This window comes from Urocitellus parryii, chromosome 1, assembly GCF_045843805.1.
Source record: "Urocitellus parryii isolate mUroPar1 chromosome 1, mUroPar1.hap1, whole genome shotgun sequence".
Classification (NCBI taxonomy): Eukaryota; Metazoa; Chordata; class Mammalia; order Rodentia; family Sciuridae; genus Urocitellus; species Urocitellus parryii.
In genome coordinates, this window is record NC_135531.1 from 150188824 (window position 1) to 150203987 (window position 15164).

The following is a 15164-nucleotide window of genomic DNA, read 5'->3' on the forward strand; positions in this document are numbered from 1 at the left end:
TCCTTTGCTGGGTGGTTTTGTTCCTTTTCTGATTATTTTAGCATAGTAATAAAATGATAAAAATGATAAAAGATCTGTCTCTATTTAGTATATTGAAATTTTTTACTAAAGATACATTGAAGCAGAAATTAAAATCTCTTTTAATGTACAGCCATTACCTAATTGACACTTTGTAATATTTTGATACAAGTTAATGTTCAATGCATTAAAAAGATGTTTGTGCAATATTAATCACTTTTGTCGTTTAGATTCATCACTGCTACGGATGTAGATTCCACCCACCTGAAGCTTTTTGGTTCTGAGAAAAAAGAAAAAGGTTTATTGCTTTGCAGGCAACATGGGACTCCTGTCCCGAAGACTGTGATTCCCCCACCCCAATTTTTGTGCAAACCCTCTCAACTTAATTAACTAGCATTCCAGCAGCAAAGTGACTAATTATGTTAATCCTGGTTGGATCAGTTGGTGATTATTGTTCAATAGAAACAATATATGATCTCAAATTATTAATATTTAACTACAGCTAATAAGATATCTTATAATGTGGACATTGCCAGGAATTACTGATCAAAGAAAAAACTCTTTTGCACTTGACTCCTATTAGACATTTAAAAAATCTTTAATAGTTTTATTTTTTAAAAAGTTACCTGATTGTTTTTCTAATTATGAAACATGCTGTCTAAATTGAGATATACTACACACTACTATCCTTAGAGCTATTTCTGTGCTAACTTTTTTTTATAAAGTCATTTTTATTTATTCTTTTATTTTGTAGTGCTGGGGATTGAACCCAGTGCTTTGTGCATGCTAGGCAAGCGTTCTACCACTGAGCTACATTCCCAACCCTTAACTAATATTTTAAAGCTGGCAATGGCAGTTTTTGTTGTCAGGTACTATTACTAGATGTTTTATATGAATCATCATGTGTAATTCTCTAAAGTGAGTGAGGCCATCCAAATTTACAAATGAAGTAGAAGCACAGAGAAGCTAAATGATTTGCCTCTGGTCACTTACTTGGTACTTGGAGGGGGAATTCAAATCCAGGCAGTTCTGACTCCAGAGGCCATGTTCTTACCATACTCTTACCTCTTACATTACCTTGTAATATAGATTAATTGTAAATAGAGGATTCATTGGACTCATGTGAAACTGTAATTTCTAACAAAACTAATTCTAGCCACATTAACTTCAGTGTTGTTATGATCATGACAATAATAATAGAGAATTTTACAGTAATTAATTTTTGTAAGATGTCATTGCTTATACATTGAGAAATTGTGACACAATTTTAGATAAGCCAAAACAGTAAACAAAATAATTGAACTAGAAGATAAAACAATTTTTATGTCAATTCAACAAATTATACTGAGGAGCAACCAAAATTACTAAGGATAAAGGACATACAATGATAAAGCAATTGACTGACTGAAATGAAAATCCTAAAGTTGTAGACACAGAATATCACAACTTAAAAATACATCAATCAAACTGACAACACTGAAAAGTGAAATGGTCAAATCACAGTTAGGGTATTAAAACATTCCTGTCAGTAACATATAGAATTATTGGAAAATTAGCAAAAATGTAGAACTGAATAAAACCACCAACCAAATCTGACTTAAACCATCTTAAAAATGCTTCCTAAGCATTCTTTTCAAGCACAAATAGTCACACCAAGGAAGACCCTTTCATGGATCTTAAAAAGAATCTTAACAAATTTAAAAGATCTTAAATAATAAAATGTTTTCTGAACATAAAATAGAAATCAATAGGGAAATCTGCAAGTGCTTGGAAATTAAAGACTAATGATTCATGGCTCTAAAAGGAAGCCTTAAAAGGAATTTGAAAATAATTTAAACAGTGTAAATGAAAATAACACTGTGGAGTGCAACTAAACTAATACTCAGCAAATGACAGCATCAACTGCTTCTATTGAATAGGAAAATGGGTCTAAATCAATAAGCTTTAACTTTAGGTAAAAAATAAAAAATAAAACCCAAAACAAGCAAAAGGAAGAAAAAAAAAACAGAGAGGAATTGATGAAATTCAACACCAACACTAGACAAAAATTAACAAATTTTAAAATCAGTTATTTGAAAAAAGTAAAAACGCTGGGGCAGTGGCACTTGCCCATGATCCCAGCAATTTGGGAGACTGAAGGATTACAATTTCCAGGCCAGCCTCAGTAACTTAATGAGAACTTGTCTCAAAAAATAAAAAAGGCTATAGTTCATACTAGTTGAATCCCCAGTACTAAAAATGAAAAGAATAAAACTGATAAACATTAACGACATTAAAAGAACACAAAGAAATATGAACAAATACAATCACAGTAAAATGAACCAATTCTTTATTTTTTTGTTTTGTACTAGGTATTGAAGCCAGGGATGCTCTACCACTAAGCTATAGCCCCAGCCCCTTTTTATTTAAGTTGCAGAGGTTGGCCTTGAATTTGCAATTCTCTTGCCTCAGCATCTGGAGATGTTGGGACTACAGGTAAGCACCACTGTGCCAGGCTTAAACCAATTCCATGAAAGACAAGAAGTACTAAAAATTAACCAAAATGAACTGGATAGCTTAAATAAATTATATAAGTATTTTTAAAAAATAAATGCTTATTTAAAATCTTTCTGGCAAATTCATAAAGGATTAAGATTCTACAGTGTCTCTTTCAGAAAATTAAATCTAGATGGATCAACTGAACATACTCCATGACCAAGTCTGGGGTGGGGGGTGTGGAGATAAACAATTTCAAAATTTGAAAATCAATATAAAGCCACCATATTAACGTTCTAAACAGGGTAAAAACATTTGAGCAAAGCAAAATCATTTGAGAAAATTCAACATACTCTGATAATAAGCTCAGCTAACTAGAAATCAATAGGTGGGAACCTCCTCAATCTGATGAAATTATGTATGAAAAAACACTACAGCTAATTGGACACAGTGGCTCCTGTCTATAATCCCAGCAACCCAGGAGGGTGAGGAAGATTGAAGTTAGAAGCTAGCCTCAGCAACTTAGTGAGGCATTGTCTTAAAATTAAAAAATAATAATAATATAAAGCTGTAAATGTATAGATATAACTGGAAAGGTAGCTCAGTGGTATTGTACTGCCCCCCTCACTCTGTCCCCCACCCCATTGTTGGTTTAATCTCCAGTAACAAACAGAACAAAATAAATGTACAGCTAATATCCTACTTAATGATGAAAAGCTATGCTTTCAAAACCCTAAAGAACAGATAAGGTCACTTCTTCCACTTTATTGTTCTAGCTGGTGTACCAGGCAGGAAAAAGTAATAAAAGGTATATAGACTAACCACGATAAAATAAAACTTCCTATTTATGGTTTATGTAGAAAACTCAAGGAAGGGATCAATAACAATAAGAACAAAAAACTCCTAGAACTAATCATTGAGTGTAGTAAAGTAACAGACTATAAGTCAACAAACAAAACTCTAACATATTTGTTGTAGATGCTAGTAATGTACAAATGAAAACCCAAATTTCAAAAACATTTACAGTATCTCCTCCCTGAAAATGAACACTTAAGAATAAATCTAACAAAATAGATAAACTACAAACAACACAAAATGCTGAAGACTGAAATCAAAAAGGAGCTAAATGGAGAGATACTTAATGTTCTTAGATTGAAAGATTCAGGCAATTCCATTCAAAACCCTATCAAGAATCAGGAGACTAAGGCTGGAGGATCAAAAGTTCCAAGTCAGTCTAGCAACTGAGCAAAACCTTGTCTCAAAAAGGGCTAGGGATGTGCCTCAGTGAAAGAGCTCCATGGATTTAATTCCCAGTACTGCCAAAAAAAAGCTACAAGGATTTTTTCATAGATATTGCCTGGCTGATTCTAAACTTTATATAGAAAGATAAGGAAATAAAATAGCCAAAACAATTCTGAAAAGGAATAAAGTTGAAGGAATCATGCTAACCAATTGCAATATAAAGCTATAATAATCCAGGCAGTATGGTATTTTTAAAGGATCTACACATAGTTCAATGGAAAAGAGCATACAAAAACACATAAATTTATAACAACTGATTTTTGAACAAAGGTGCAAAGAGAATTCACTGGGGAATGGATAGTCTTTTCAACAAATCATTTTGAAATAAATGAACAGCCACATACAAAAAAATCACCTCCACCTAAACTTCATACCTTATACAAAGTTAACTAAAAACAGCCCACTGATTTAAATGTAAAACATAAAATCATAAAACTTTAGGACAAAAACAAAGGAAAGAATCCTTATGATTGGGTTTAAGGAAAGCATTCTGAAATATGATACCAAAAGCATGATCTACTAACATGATGATTAGACTTCATCAAAATTAAAAACTTCACTGCTTCAAAAGGTACCATCATGAATGTGAAAAATAACCCACAGAACAACTTACAAATCATATACCAGATATTTGAGGTAATAAAGAACTTTAAATAATATGACAATCCAATTTGAAAATGGGCAAAGGGCCGGGTGTGGTGGTACATACTTGTAATCCCAGAAGTTCAGCTAAGGCAGGAGGAATGAAAGTTCAAAGCCAGCCTAACAACTTAGCAAGGCCCTGTCTCAAAATTTAAAAATAAAATAAAAAGGGGGCTGTGGTTCAGTGGTTAAGCACTCCTGGGTTCAATTGTTGGTATCAAAAAAAAAAAAAAAAAAAGGAAAAGAAAAACAAAATGGGGCAAAGGATTTGAAAAAACATTTCTCCAGGGAAGATACACAAATGTTCAATAAGCACAAGACTGACATAGGCTTTAGGGAAATGCAAATCAGAGATACCACAAAGAACTATATCACTCTATATCCACCAGAATAACTAGATTCCAAGAGTCAAGTAAGTATTGGCAAGCATGTGAAGAAACTGGAATTCTGGTACACCACTGGTGGGAATAAATGATGTAACTGCTTTGGAAAACAATCTAATGGTTCCTCAAATTATTAAACATAACCTGAAAATTCTATTCCATATAAAACACATATGCACATAAAAACCTCTACACATATGTTTATAGCAGCAATATAAAGCATAGATAAAAGATGGAACACCCCCAAACACCCATCAATTTACAAATGAATTAACAAAGTATGATAGAGCCATGCAATGGAACATTCAGACATAAAAATGAAATACTGATATATGCTAGAACACAGATGAACCTCTAAAACGCTGTTGTAAAATAATCCAGTAACCAAAATCCACATATTATTTGATCCCACATATATGAAATGTTTAGAACAGGGAAATCTATGCAACAGAAAATAAATTAGTGGTTGCTTGGCTGGTGAGGCAGGAAGAGATGACTGTTAAAGTGTACAAGGTTTTTGGGGGCTGAGATTATGGCTCAGTGGCAGAGCGTTTGCCTAGCACGTGTGAGGCACTGGGTTTAACTCTTAGCACCACATATAAATAAATAAAATAAAGGTCCATCAACAACTAAATTTTTTTTTTAAAAAGCGTATAAGGATTTTATTTCAAATGACAATACTCTAAAATTGACTATGGTAATGACTATATATACTGTGCATATTGAGTTATATACTTTCGTTGAAATGTATGTGAATTGTCAATAAAAGCTATTTCTAAAAAATTAAGTGATCCCATTTATAATTTAAATGCATACCTTTTTGGATACTGGGGATTGAACCCAGGAGTGCCTTACCACTGAGCTATATTCCCATCCCTTTTTATTTTGAAACAAGAGTCATGCTAAGTTGCTGAGACTGACCTAAAACTTGTGTTCTTCCTGCCTCGGCCTCCCAAGTTGCTGGGATTACAGGCATGCACTACTATGCCTGGCTATATTATATATACAAAGTTTAGAGATTGGGAGTTATGGGGTGACTACAAAGATAGCATAGGGGTATTTTTTAGTGATTGAACTGTTTTAGGGTGATTATGAAATTGTTCACATGTATCTATACATGTGCTAAATTTCACTGAATTATACACCAGAAAGTTAAAATTTTCCTGTAAAACTAAATGCCAAAAAGAAACCAATTAAAAGAACAACTCGTTCCTGAAATTACTAGGTAAAATGAACAAAGTAGGCATCAGAGGAGGACAGGCTACAGTGATCCAGAGTTAAGTATTGGGGTTCAGAGATGATGAGGAGGATGTCCCTGCTTAGCATAGAATATTAGATCTCCCTGTGAGATGACCTATGACAGGTAGTCAAATAGATTAAGTATAATAGGAATGAGACTTCTTACAGCTAAGGGAGTTTTAAAGATAAAAAGAGATAAAAGTAAAATGAACCTGCTTAGATTTGGATTCAAAGTTTAGGTGTGAAGTCATATGGTTTTACATATAATTTTATATATAGATACACACACAGATGTACTACACATATTATATACAAACTAACAGTAATTACTTACACACAGATCATAGTTTTGTGTATGTGGTGCTGGGGACTGAACTCAGGTCTTTGAACATGCTAGGCAAGTGCTCTACTAATGAGCTATACCCCCAGCTTCTTAAAAATACCCTTCCTTATTCACTAAAGAGAACATGGGTTCCTTGGAAAAATGGCTGATTCTTGGGCTGGGGCAGGGAATGTGTAATTAGCCTGGTGTATATTAGATCAGAGTAAGAAATCACTCAAATAATCATGGGAATATGTTAAAAGAACAACAGAAGGCACCTAGCATGTGTATTTTACTGGCCAATAATTTAATTTTATGAATTTAAAACATCAAAGTAATAAAAATAATAGATTTTCACCCACCAAGTAAGACATTGATTCTACAGATATAAATTTAAAATCTGACTAGAAACATGGTAGTACTTTTAAATTACCTTCTCCCAAAATAATTAATCTTAAAAGGAGGTACTTTATAGTGAAGTATGGCAGCCACTATCTTATTCAGTGATCTAAGTAACACTATCTTAAGTAGGACAAACTGAAATCATTAATCTATGATAGGATAAAATAAGATCACTTCTATAACATTCTTGACAATAATTCACAACTTGAATTTCATCATGAAAAAATATCAGAGATACTGGGGATGTACCTCAGTGCTAGAGTGTTTGCCTAGCATGCTTTAAGGCCATGGGTTTGATCTCCAACATCACAAATAAATAATTAAATAAACAAAAGGAATATCACATAAAGCTAGAATGTAATCTTTGAAAATGCCAAAGTTTTGAAAGCCAAGGGGGGTTAAAAACAAAACACAAAAATAACTTGTTCCAGACTGACATCTACAGGCAGGTTATGACTGTGAAAGAGTTTTCTTGTTATGACAGACATTATTGGGACTATCAGTTTACTGTGATTAGAGGGAATATCTGAGGAACAGATGGTAGTAATATGTCACCATAAATTTCCTAATTTTAATGGTTGGGTTATAGTTATGAAAGTGAATGTCCTTTTCTGCAGCAAATACACAGTAAAGTACTAAAGTGAATTATCTCTTAAATTTATTTACAAATGGCTCAGGAAGAAAGAAATTTTGTATACTTTACTTTGTAACTTTGCTATACATTTTGAGATTCCTTAAAAAAAAATTAAAAAGGATACAGGATGAAATGAAATCTCGACAATTCCTATATATAGCCAGGGGCAATGGTGCACACCTGTAAATACCAGCAATTCAAGAAGTTGAGGCAGGAGGATCAAAGGTTTGAAGCTGCCTGGGCAAATTAGTGAAATCTTGTGTCTTATGGGGTAAACAATGGGCTATAGATGTAGCTCAGCAAAACACACCCCTGTGTTAAATTCCCATTACCAGAAACAAGAAACAACAAAAATCCCTGTCTATATTTCTGAATCACTAAGAGAAAAATAATGCCTCTGCTTTATAGTGACCTAAATTTGCATTCTGCTACTACAAACGCCATGCCCAATAACCGTATTCACTTAGCTGCTTCTCTGTTGTATTAATACTTCTCATTTGTAGTAATTATTAGTTTTTTTAACTTTTTCAATTTCTTGACATAAAGTAATCCCTTAAGAAATAATACTATAATTAAGAAATTTACATTAAGTCTTTTAATATTGTTACCCAAAATACTTTTGTGGAATTTTTGTTAATTTTTTTTTTTTTTTAGTACTTATGTGAATTAATGTACTTAGATGAAGGGGCATACGATCCTCTTTCTGAAAAGTTTATTGAACTTTATTCCTGCATCACACTTATCAAAAGAAAAACTTAATTTTCTCTGAAGGCACCCTTTCATTTAATATGATCTGCACCCCAATGTTTTTTATAGTAAAAATGCATTTAAATATGAAACTGGTAAAATGTAGCGTATAAAACTCTATGCTGAGCAAAAATAAGTCCAAAAAAATTGTCATATGTTCACAGACAGTTCCCACTGTACGTTTCCTATGTAAATCATATTTGAATGCAATTTTTAGAACCATATTTAAATGTATTTTGCAATTTAACTGCAAGCATCCATATTTTTCTTCTAGCACATAATCTGTTCCTTTAAGTTGGCAACATCAGTTAGGATCCACAGAATGTAGCAAAAAAAAAAAAAAAGCAGTTATTTCTCAAGGTTTGAGAAATCTGGTCCACCTTTACTGTAGTTTCCTGAGATTTCTGCTCCACTGAAGTCAAAACCAGGATTCTAAAAGACATGAAAAAAATGTATGATATAAAACTTAAACTAGGAAAAAGATAAGTATGAACTAGTAATTGATTAAAAAAAGGAGATCTAAATGGACAAAAACTGAAGATACCAAACCTCATTGTAATCACCAAAATAAAATTTAAAACAATGAAGTAGTTTTCAAGTTTACAATTTATAGATATTTAGATTGATATGTATAGTACTGCATTGACAAACTTATAAAGAAACATATTTGAATATCAATACGTAAACCGATTTTAAAAGCTATCTTGAAAGCTTACTGTATTGCCATGCAGAGTTCTGTAAATATATATCAACACATTTAACTCTCACAGCAATTCTATAAAATACATACCACCTCAGGCTTTCATCTTTTCATTGGGCAATTTCATTTATTTAACAAATTTACTGAATTACTACTGTTTGAAAGACACCATTAAAGGCATGTGAAGTTCAAGAGTGAACAAAGATTCCTGCTCTAGTGGCGTTTCCATTGTAGAAGAGACCAATAAACCATGTATTATTGAATACAAGTGTTGGCAAACTTTAAAGTAGTCATTTGGTAAATATTTCAGGCTTTGCAGACAACACAAGTATACACAAATATACAACTTTCACAAGTATACAACTATATGAAATTGCTGCATGCAAGATAATACACAAACAAATGAGCATGATGTATAGTAGTAACTTTACTTAAAAACTAGGCATTGGGCTGAATTTGGTCCACAACCCACAGTTTGCCAATCACTGGTCTAGTTCGTTAAAAGCTGGTTAAATGCCATAAAAAAGAGAAAAAAAAAAATAGGATAGGATAGGGTAAGGGAATGGGAGAAATCTACAGTATTAAATGGGATGACTGATCAACATATGCTCCATCAACCAATGATTTGAAAACAATGCAGAAGTTAGCTAAACTATGGAAAAAGAGTATTCAAGTCAGGACAACTAAAGAAAAGGCTACTATGTTTAATAGTAGTGAACAGCATGGTTGGAGTATAAGGACTGAGGGGGGCAGCAATAAGAGAAGAGAAGGTTGGGGAGATAATAGAGTAACTGATTAGATTAATCCAGTAAAAGAAGCAACTTGCAGAGTTATGAGAAATTGTATGATCCAATTTGCATTTTAAAAGGACTTCTCCAGCTGCTATTTTGAGAAGACAGCCTGGGCAAGGTAGAAGGAAGGAGGCCAGTTAGAAAATCATTGAAGTAATCCAGGTAATATATTTGAGATGGTATACAGCAGAGTAGTAGTAGCGCTGGTAGTGATAAGTGGTTAAATTCTGAATACATCTGGAAGATAGTTCTAATAAGACTTCCTAACAAACTGGAAAGGTCATGAGAAAGAAGATAGGAATCAAAGAGGATTCCCAATTTTTCTGACCTATGCAACTAATTTCCATTAACTGATTTAACATTTTTTTTTTTTTTTTTTTTTTTTTTGCAATGCTGGGGACTGAACCTTGGGCCTCATACATGCTAGGCAGTGCTCTACTACTGAGCAAAATCCCTAGACCCAATTGCGTTTAACAAGATGAGAAGGATGGAAATCAAATAAATTTATGGAGGAAATTAGATTACTAATTTGGACATGATGAGTTTGGTACATCTGTCAGATAGTCAAATGGAGATGCTGAACAGGTAATTGAATATGCAGATCCAAAGTTCAGAAGAAAAGTCTAGGCTAGATATATGTATTTGGAAATCATCATATAAAAAGAATTATTCATCAAAAATTTTTAAAAGTGCTTTGACTCAGTAATTCCTCTCCTAGATATCTGTCTCAAAGATATGTTTCTTGGAACATTCAAGTAGTTTTACAGAGACGGAAACATAAGCTCTGCTTAAAATAGAGGAAAATGGAGAAATCCAAATATTATCAAAGAGAAATAGCCAAATAAATAATTAATAGACCCAAACCAGGAAATGCTCTGAAGCAAATTAAAAGGACTGAATTTTATCCATATATACTATTAGGGAAAGATATCCAAGATACACTATTAAATGAGAAGACAACATGAAAAACAACACAGCGTGGAACCCAATGGATCACTTAAAATAGGTCCATTATATGATATACAAATTACACCTTAGTAAATATGAGAAAGAGTACACAGCAGAATGATGATTAAAAACTCACTTTTTTCATCTCAAACAACAGTGGAACAGGTTGTCTTTCAAGCAGTTTTCCTTTCCATCATGGATATTTTCATAATGCCTCAGAGGGGTATGAATATCTCTGCCTCTCAAATCTAATGTATTTAATATACTCTATTCACTAACTAAAATCTTGCTTTGCCTTTTGCATTCTCTCTTGATTTGATACCACCCCTTTTAGCAATTTGCTATATAAATATTTTGCATTATGAATTCAATCAAAGGACCATGGCCAGATGACTAATAAACTCTCAATGTTAAAAACAACAACAATAATACAGTGTGAACCTCCACTTAAACTAAAAATGAAACAAACAGAAATGCCAAAATATAAGATGAAAATGAGACATGAAACAAATGAGGGAATGATGGTGAAGGGACCTTATACATTTTTATGCCACATATGTATCCTAATACTAACTTTATAAGAATTCATTACTTGGGGCTGGGGTTGTGGCTCAATGGTAGAGCACTTGACTGGCAAGCGTGAGAAAATGGGTTCGATCCTCAACACCACTTAAAAATGAATAAATAAGATAAAGGTATTATGTCCATCTACAACTAAAAAATATTAAAAAAAGAATTCATTACTCACGATTTACTGATGTACATTAAGTAAATTTAAACTCAAAATCATAGCAATACAAGTAAGTTATTTTCAAGAAAATTTTAAAAAATTATAAAAGCAAATTTTCTAATCATTTACCTTAAAAATTACATTAATTTTTATTACCTTTCATAAACACATTGAGTTTTAATGTCAAATAATAATCATTCTCTTATTTTTAGATATATAACCATATACCTTCATAGAGTCATCTGACTTACTTCTTTTTGGAATCTCTCTAATGTAAGTTTTCTCTGCATTTGGTCTTGTACCCAAGGATCAGCTGCATATTCAGATTCCAGAAGAGAAGTCCAACAATTTGCCGCATCTCTCTTTGTCTTTGTGAGAACAATACGAACCATTTTTCTATCCTCTAAAGAAAAAAATTTAAAAAATACTAGAGTTTATTAAGTTTTATATATTCCTAAAAACATTAGGTAATTTTTGCATATAACTATTCTCAAAGTATTTCTATATTCTCCAAAGCTCTGAAGACAAAGGACTTAAGGGGAAAGATATTAAGTTCCAACAAAAAATAAATTTTAACAAAGATTCTATGAATTCTAAAAGATTATCCTTACCCAAAGTCCACGTTCCCTCATCAGCTATTGTAGAATCAAAGAGTTTGCCCTGAAAAATAAACATGTTACTAAATATAGAGTTTCACACTAGTTTTACAAAGCTTTCATTAAGACTTAGCTAATTTCAAACTGAACACATCTTACACCATTTCACTACATTTATGTGCTCAACCTTAAGTTTCCTTCCAGGGTTAAATGAAATCTAGGTTATAGGAATATTTACTATGACAAGCAACACAGAATTCCCTAAAGAAGACCAGGGCCCTTGAATATTTATTTATTTATTGTGGTACTGGGGATTAGAACATAAAGGTACTCTACCCATGAGCTATATTCCCAGCCATTTATACTTTGCGTCTTATTTTGAGACAGGGTCTTGCTAAATTGTTGAAGCTGGCTTCAAACTTGCCATCCTTCTGCCTCATCCTCTTGAGTCACTGGGATTACAGGTATGCCCCATTGTGCCCAGACTTAACTTTTTAGAAGATGAAGAAGTACTACTGATCACTAATTGGCCAAATGTAAAATTTATATATTAAATGCTTTAATTTTACTAATCAAATTTAAGAATACAAAAAGGGATTTCCTGCTTAAAAAATGGTTTAAAATAAACATAAATAAACATAAAAACTGGATCAATCTCTTCGCTGACATGTTGGCATTAAAAACAAAAACCTTAAAGCATATACTGTAGCTCATGACACAGTGCTCTAATTTTTCACAAAACCTTGTGTCAATAAAAAAAAGCAAAATATAAATTTAGATGAAAATGCCCATGCTCAAACACATACTTTTAAGTTATAGTAATTGAAATTAAAATGTTACTTTTAAAAAATCATTTAGCCAGGTATAATGACTAATGGCTGTAATCCCAGCAACTCAAGAAGACTCAGGCAGAAGGATCCAAGTACAAGGTCAGCCTCAGCAACTCGGGGAGACTCTGTCTCCAAATAAAAAATAAAAAGGTGCTGGGAATTTTAATTATTCTGGAAAGTAGGAACTGTACAGATATTCAGAAAGCTCATTAAGATCCAAGAGGACATAAATCAATATCTTTTGCACAAATCATCCCAGGCACTCAAGGCGCTTCTATAGAAAATAATTGTAACAGATGAGCAGTGTGAGACAATAACATACCAAGCACTCTGCAAGCTCTTCAATCACATGGATACCATACTTTGATCAAAACAACCCTAAGAAAGGTTCTATAATTACCACACCTTGCATATAAATGAGGTCTTTAGAACTTTGAATAACTTTTTGACTAAGGTTAAAAAACTAGAAAACTGGCACAGCAGGGTATCCTACCAAGTAGTCTCCCTTCACCTCCACACTACAAGATAACCAAACATCTTGGGATTCTAATCTAGGAACAAAATTTAATTTCAAATTGTTATGTGAACTTTGACTGCTTTGGGTTTAGCAACGAAAAAAGCAGGTCCAGACCCAAAGGGCATCGATGAGAAGAAATGGGCGCTAATTATTTTTTCTACTCCTCTTCACAATTGGCTTGACCACTTTGCAAACAGGTAGGGTATGTCTAATTCCAGATGACAAGTCACCTGACACTATCTCTTAATTCTCACCCTGTTATACCGTCCCTTCCATGTTGTGCTTTCCCATACCAGCCTACATTTGTACTAGGAACGTAACCCGCTCTGCAGCAGGAGGATTTTATCCGTCTTTCATTTCCAAACCTAGATCAGTGCCCGGAAAAGAGATGTAGGATCAATGCTTGTCCCTTTAACGACCTAGTTAACCTGTTCTCCGCACGACCTCTGGAGTAATCGCAAGCAGAAGCCTGACTTTTTGGGGAAATTAAACAGTAAAATGCAATCTGGAAATTTCCACAATTCACGGTTTGCCCTAAGAATGGGTGCTCTGAACAGAGCAAACACAGGCCAATTTCACCCCTTTCCCAGGCTGCCGGAGAGAGGAGCCGACCTGCCCACCAACAACCACTCCTCGGGAACGGCGGGCTTTAGGGCCCCGGGGCTCCGGAGGTCTATGGAAGGAGAACGCCGGCCCGACTAGCCGCTACCTTGAGGATCTCGCGGCCGCCTACGGCCAGGGCCACGTGTCGACTCTGCAGACCGCACTGGATATCCTGAGCTCGAGTGCCCGGTGGCACTTGCACTTCAATGAACACCTCCTCCAGAGTCTGGTACCACTGACCCCAGGGCGTCCCGCACGGAACTACCCCACTGCGCTCCTCAAAAGGGGCTGACATGCTCTCGCCGCCGGCCAGCACTGCCGCACCGAGCCACCCGAGCGCAGGCGCCAAATCCCCACGCTCCGGTTCCGCCTCGGGTCACTGCACATGCGCAGGGGCTCAAGGTGGTGACTCCCTGTGTGCCCTTTTTTCCCTCTCAAGGGCCATTTAAGGCACTGAGAGGAACCGGTTTAAAAGAACTGAAATCAAGGGAAGGGACAGAACGGTGGGAGAAGTTTGGAACCAGTGATGTAGGAATTCATTACCCCCTCACTTATGTGACGCCAAAATGCAACCTTAACGTTCCAGTTTGAAGTGCGCTTGCGCAAATGTTGCTAGTGTTTAGGCTGCAAGTGAGCAACCGCAAAAATGATTGGGCGTGGAAGCAGCGAACAAAACCAGCCTCCCATTGGCTGGGAGCCTCAATATACAGGTTTTCTAATTGGATGCGGCAAGGAGCTAGTGCGCATGTTCCTTTGGTGTTTCCTTGCTTGATTGGTCTGCCCCGGGGTTTGGGTTTTCTCCAATTGGCTAATATGTTGGTGGGCGGGGACTCTGCGCGGATATTTGAATTCAAACGAGTAGCTGTCGGCAATCGGTGAGGAGATTTAGCTTCGTTTGGGAAGCCGGCCGTCAGCATGTCTTTTCCTAAGGCGCCGCTGAAGCGATTCAATGATCCTTCAGGTGTGTACGTTGGAAGGTGCGGGTTGGTGGCGGAGGGACGGGAGATGCCCTTACGCTTCTCGCCCTTTTTGGTCCCCTTCACCCGGGAGAGCCTGAAGCGACTTTAGGGAGGGCCGCGGCTCCCTGTTTTTTATTTTCCCATAAACGTTTGTGACACACGCCAAGCATGTTAAGGATGCGAATGACACAATGGTCAGTGAAACAGTGTCCCTGCCCGGAGGACCTTTCCTTCTGACGGGGAGGAATATTCCTAAGCAGCGCGACGAGGAATGCCTGGGGCGAAGGGAACAGGGTGGGAGGCATTGGTCTCCCAAGGTCCTGAGG

General features: G+C 35.2%; 2 protein-coding genes across 3 annotated transcripts in view; one reads left to right on the plus strand and one right to left on the minus strand.

The window, feature by feature from the left end:
* Window positions 1-4669: 4669 nt before the first annotated feature.
* Window positions 4670-14236, minus strand: Nudcd2 (NudC domain containing 2). The gene is made up of 4 exons (XM_026395368.2): window positions 13986-14236; window positions 11945-11993; window positions 11585-11736; window positions 4670-8596 (listed from the first exon to the last, which is right to left on the minus strand). The coding sequence occupies exons 1-4, from the start codon at window positions 14172-14174 to the stop codon at window positions 8513-8515; spliced, it is 474 nt and encodes a 157-aa protein (XP_026251153.2). The 5' UTR covers window positions 14175-14236; the 3' UTR covers window positions 4670-8512.
* A 503-nt stretch (window positions 14237-14739) lies between these two features.
* The window catches only part of Hmmr (hyaluronan mediated motility receptor), a 29340-nt gene continuing 28915 nt past the window's right edge, over window positions 14740-15164 (plus strand). Inside the window, exon 1 of one of the 2 annotated variants that reach the window (XM_026395362.2) lies at window positions 14740-14840. In XM_026395362.2, the coding sequence (XP_026251147.2) occupies window positions 14795-14840 (46 nt within the window). In that variant the 5' untranslated portion in view covers window positions 14740-14794. The remainder of the gene's footprint in view (window positions 14841-15164) is intronic. The other variant, XM_077797727.1, reaches the window with a different exon arrangement.

What these genes read in the sequence shown, in the direction of transcription:
- Nudcd2 (XM_026395368.2), bottom strand. Translation starts at nt 14,174, where the DNA reads ATGTCAGCCCCTTTTGAGGAGCGCAGTGGGGTAGTTCCGTGCGGGACG. An exon ending in TGAGGGAACGTGGACTTTGG is followed by an intron (nt 11,737 to 11,944) that starts GTAAGGATAATC and finishes TTTTTTCTTTAG; the next exon opens with AGGATAGAAAAATGGTTCGT. An exon ending in TAGAGAGATTCCAAAAAGAA is followed by an intron (nt 8,597 to 11,584) that starts GTAAGTCAGATG and finishes CATGTCTTTTAG; the next exon opens with AATCCTGGTTTTGACTTCAG.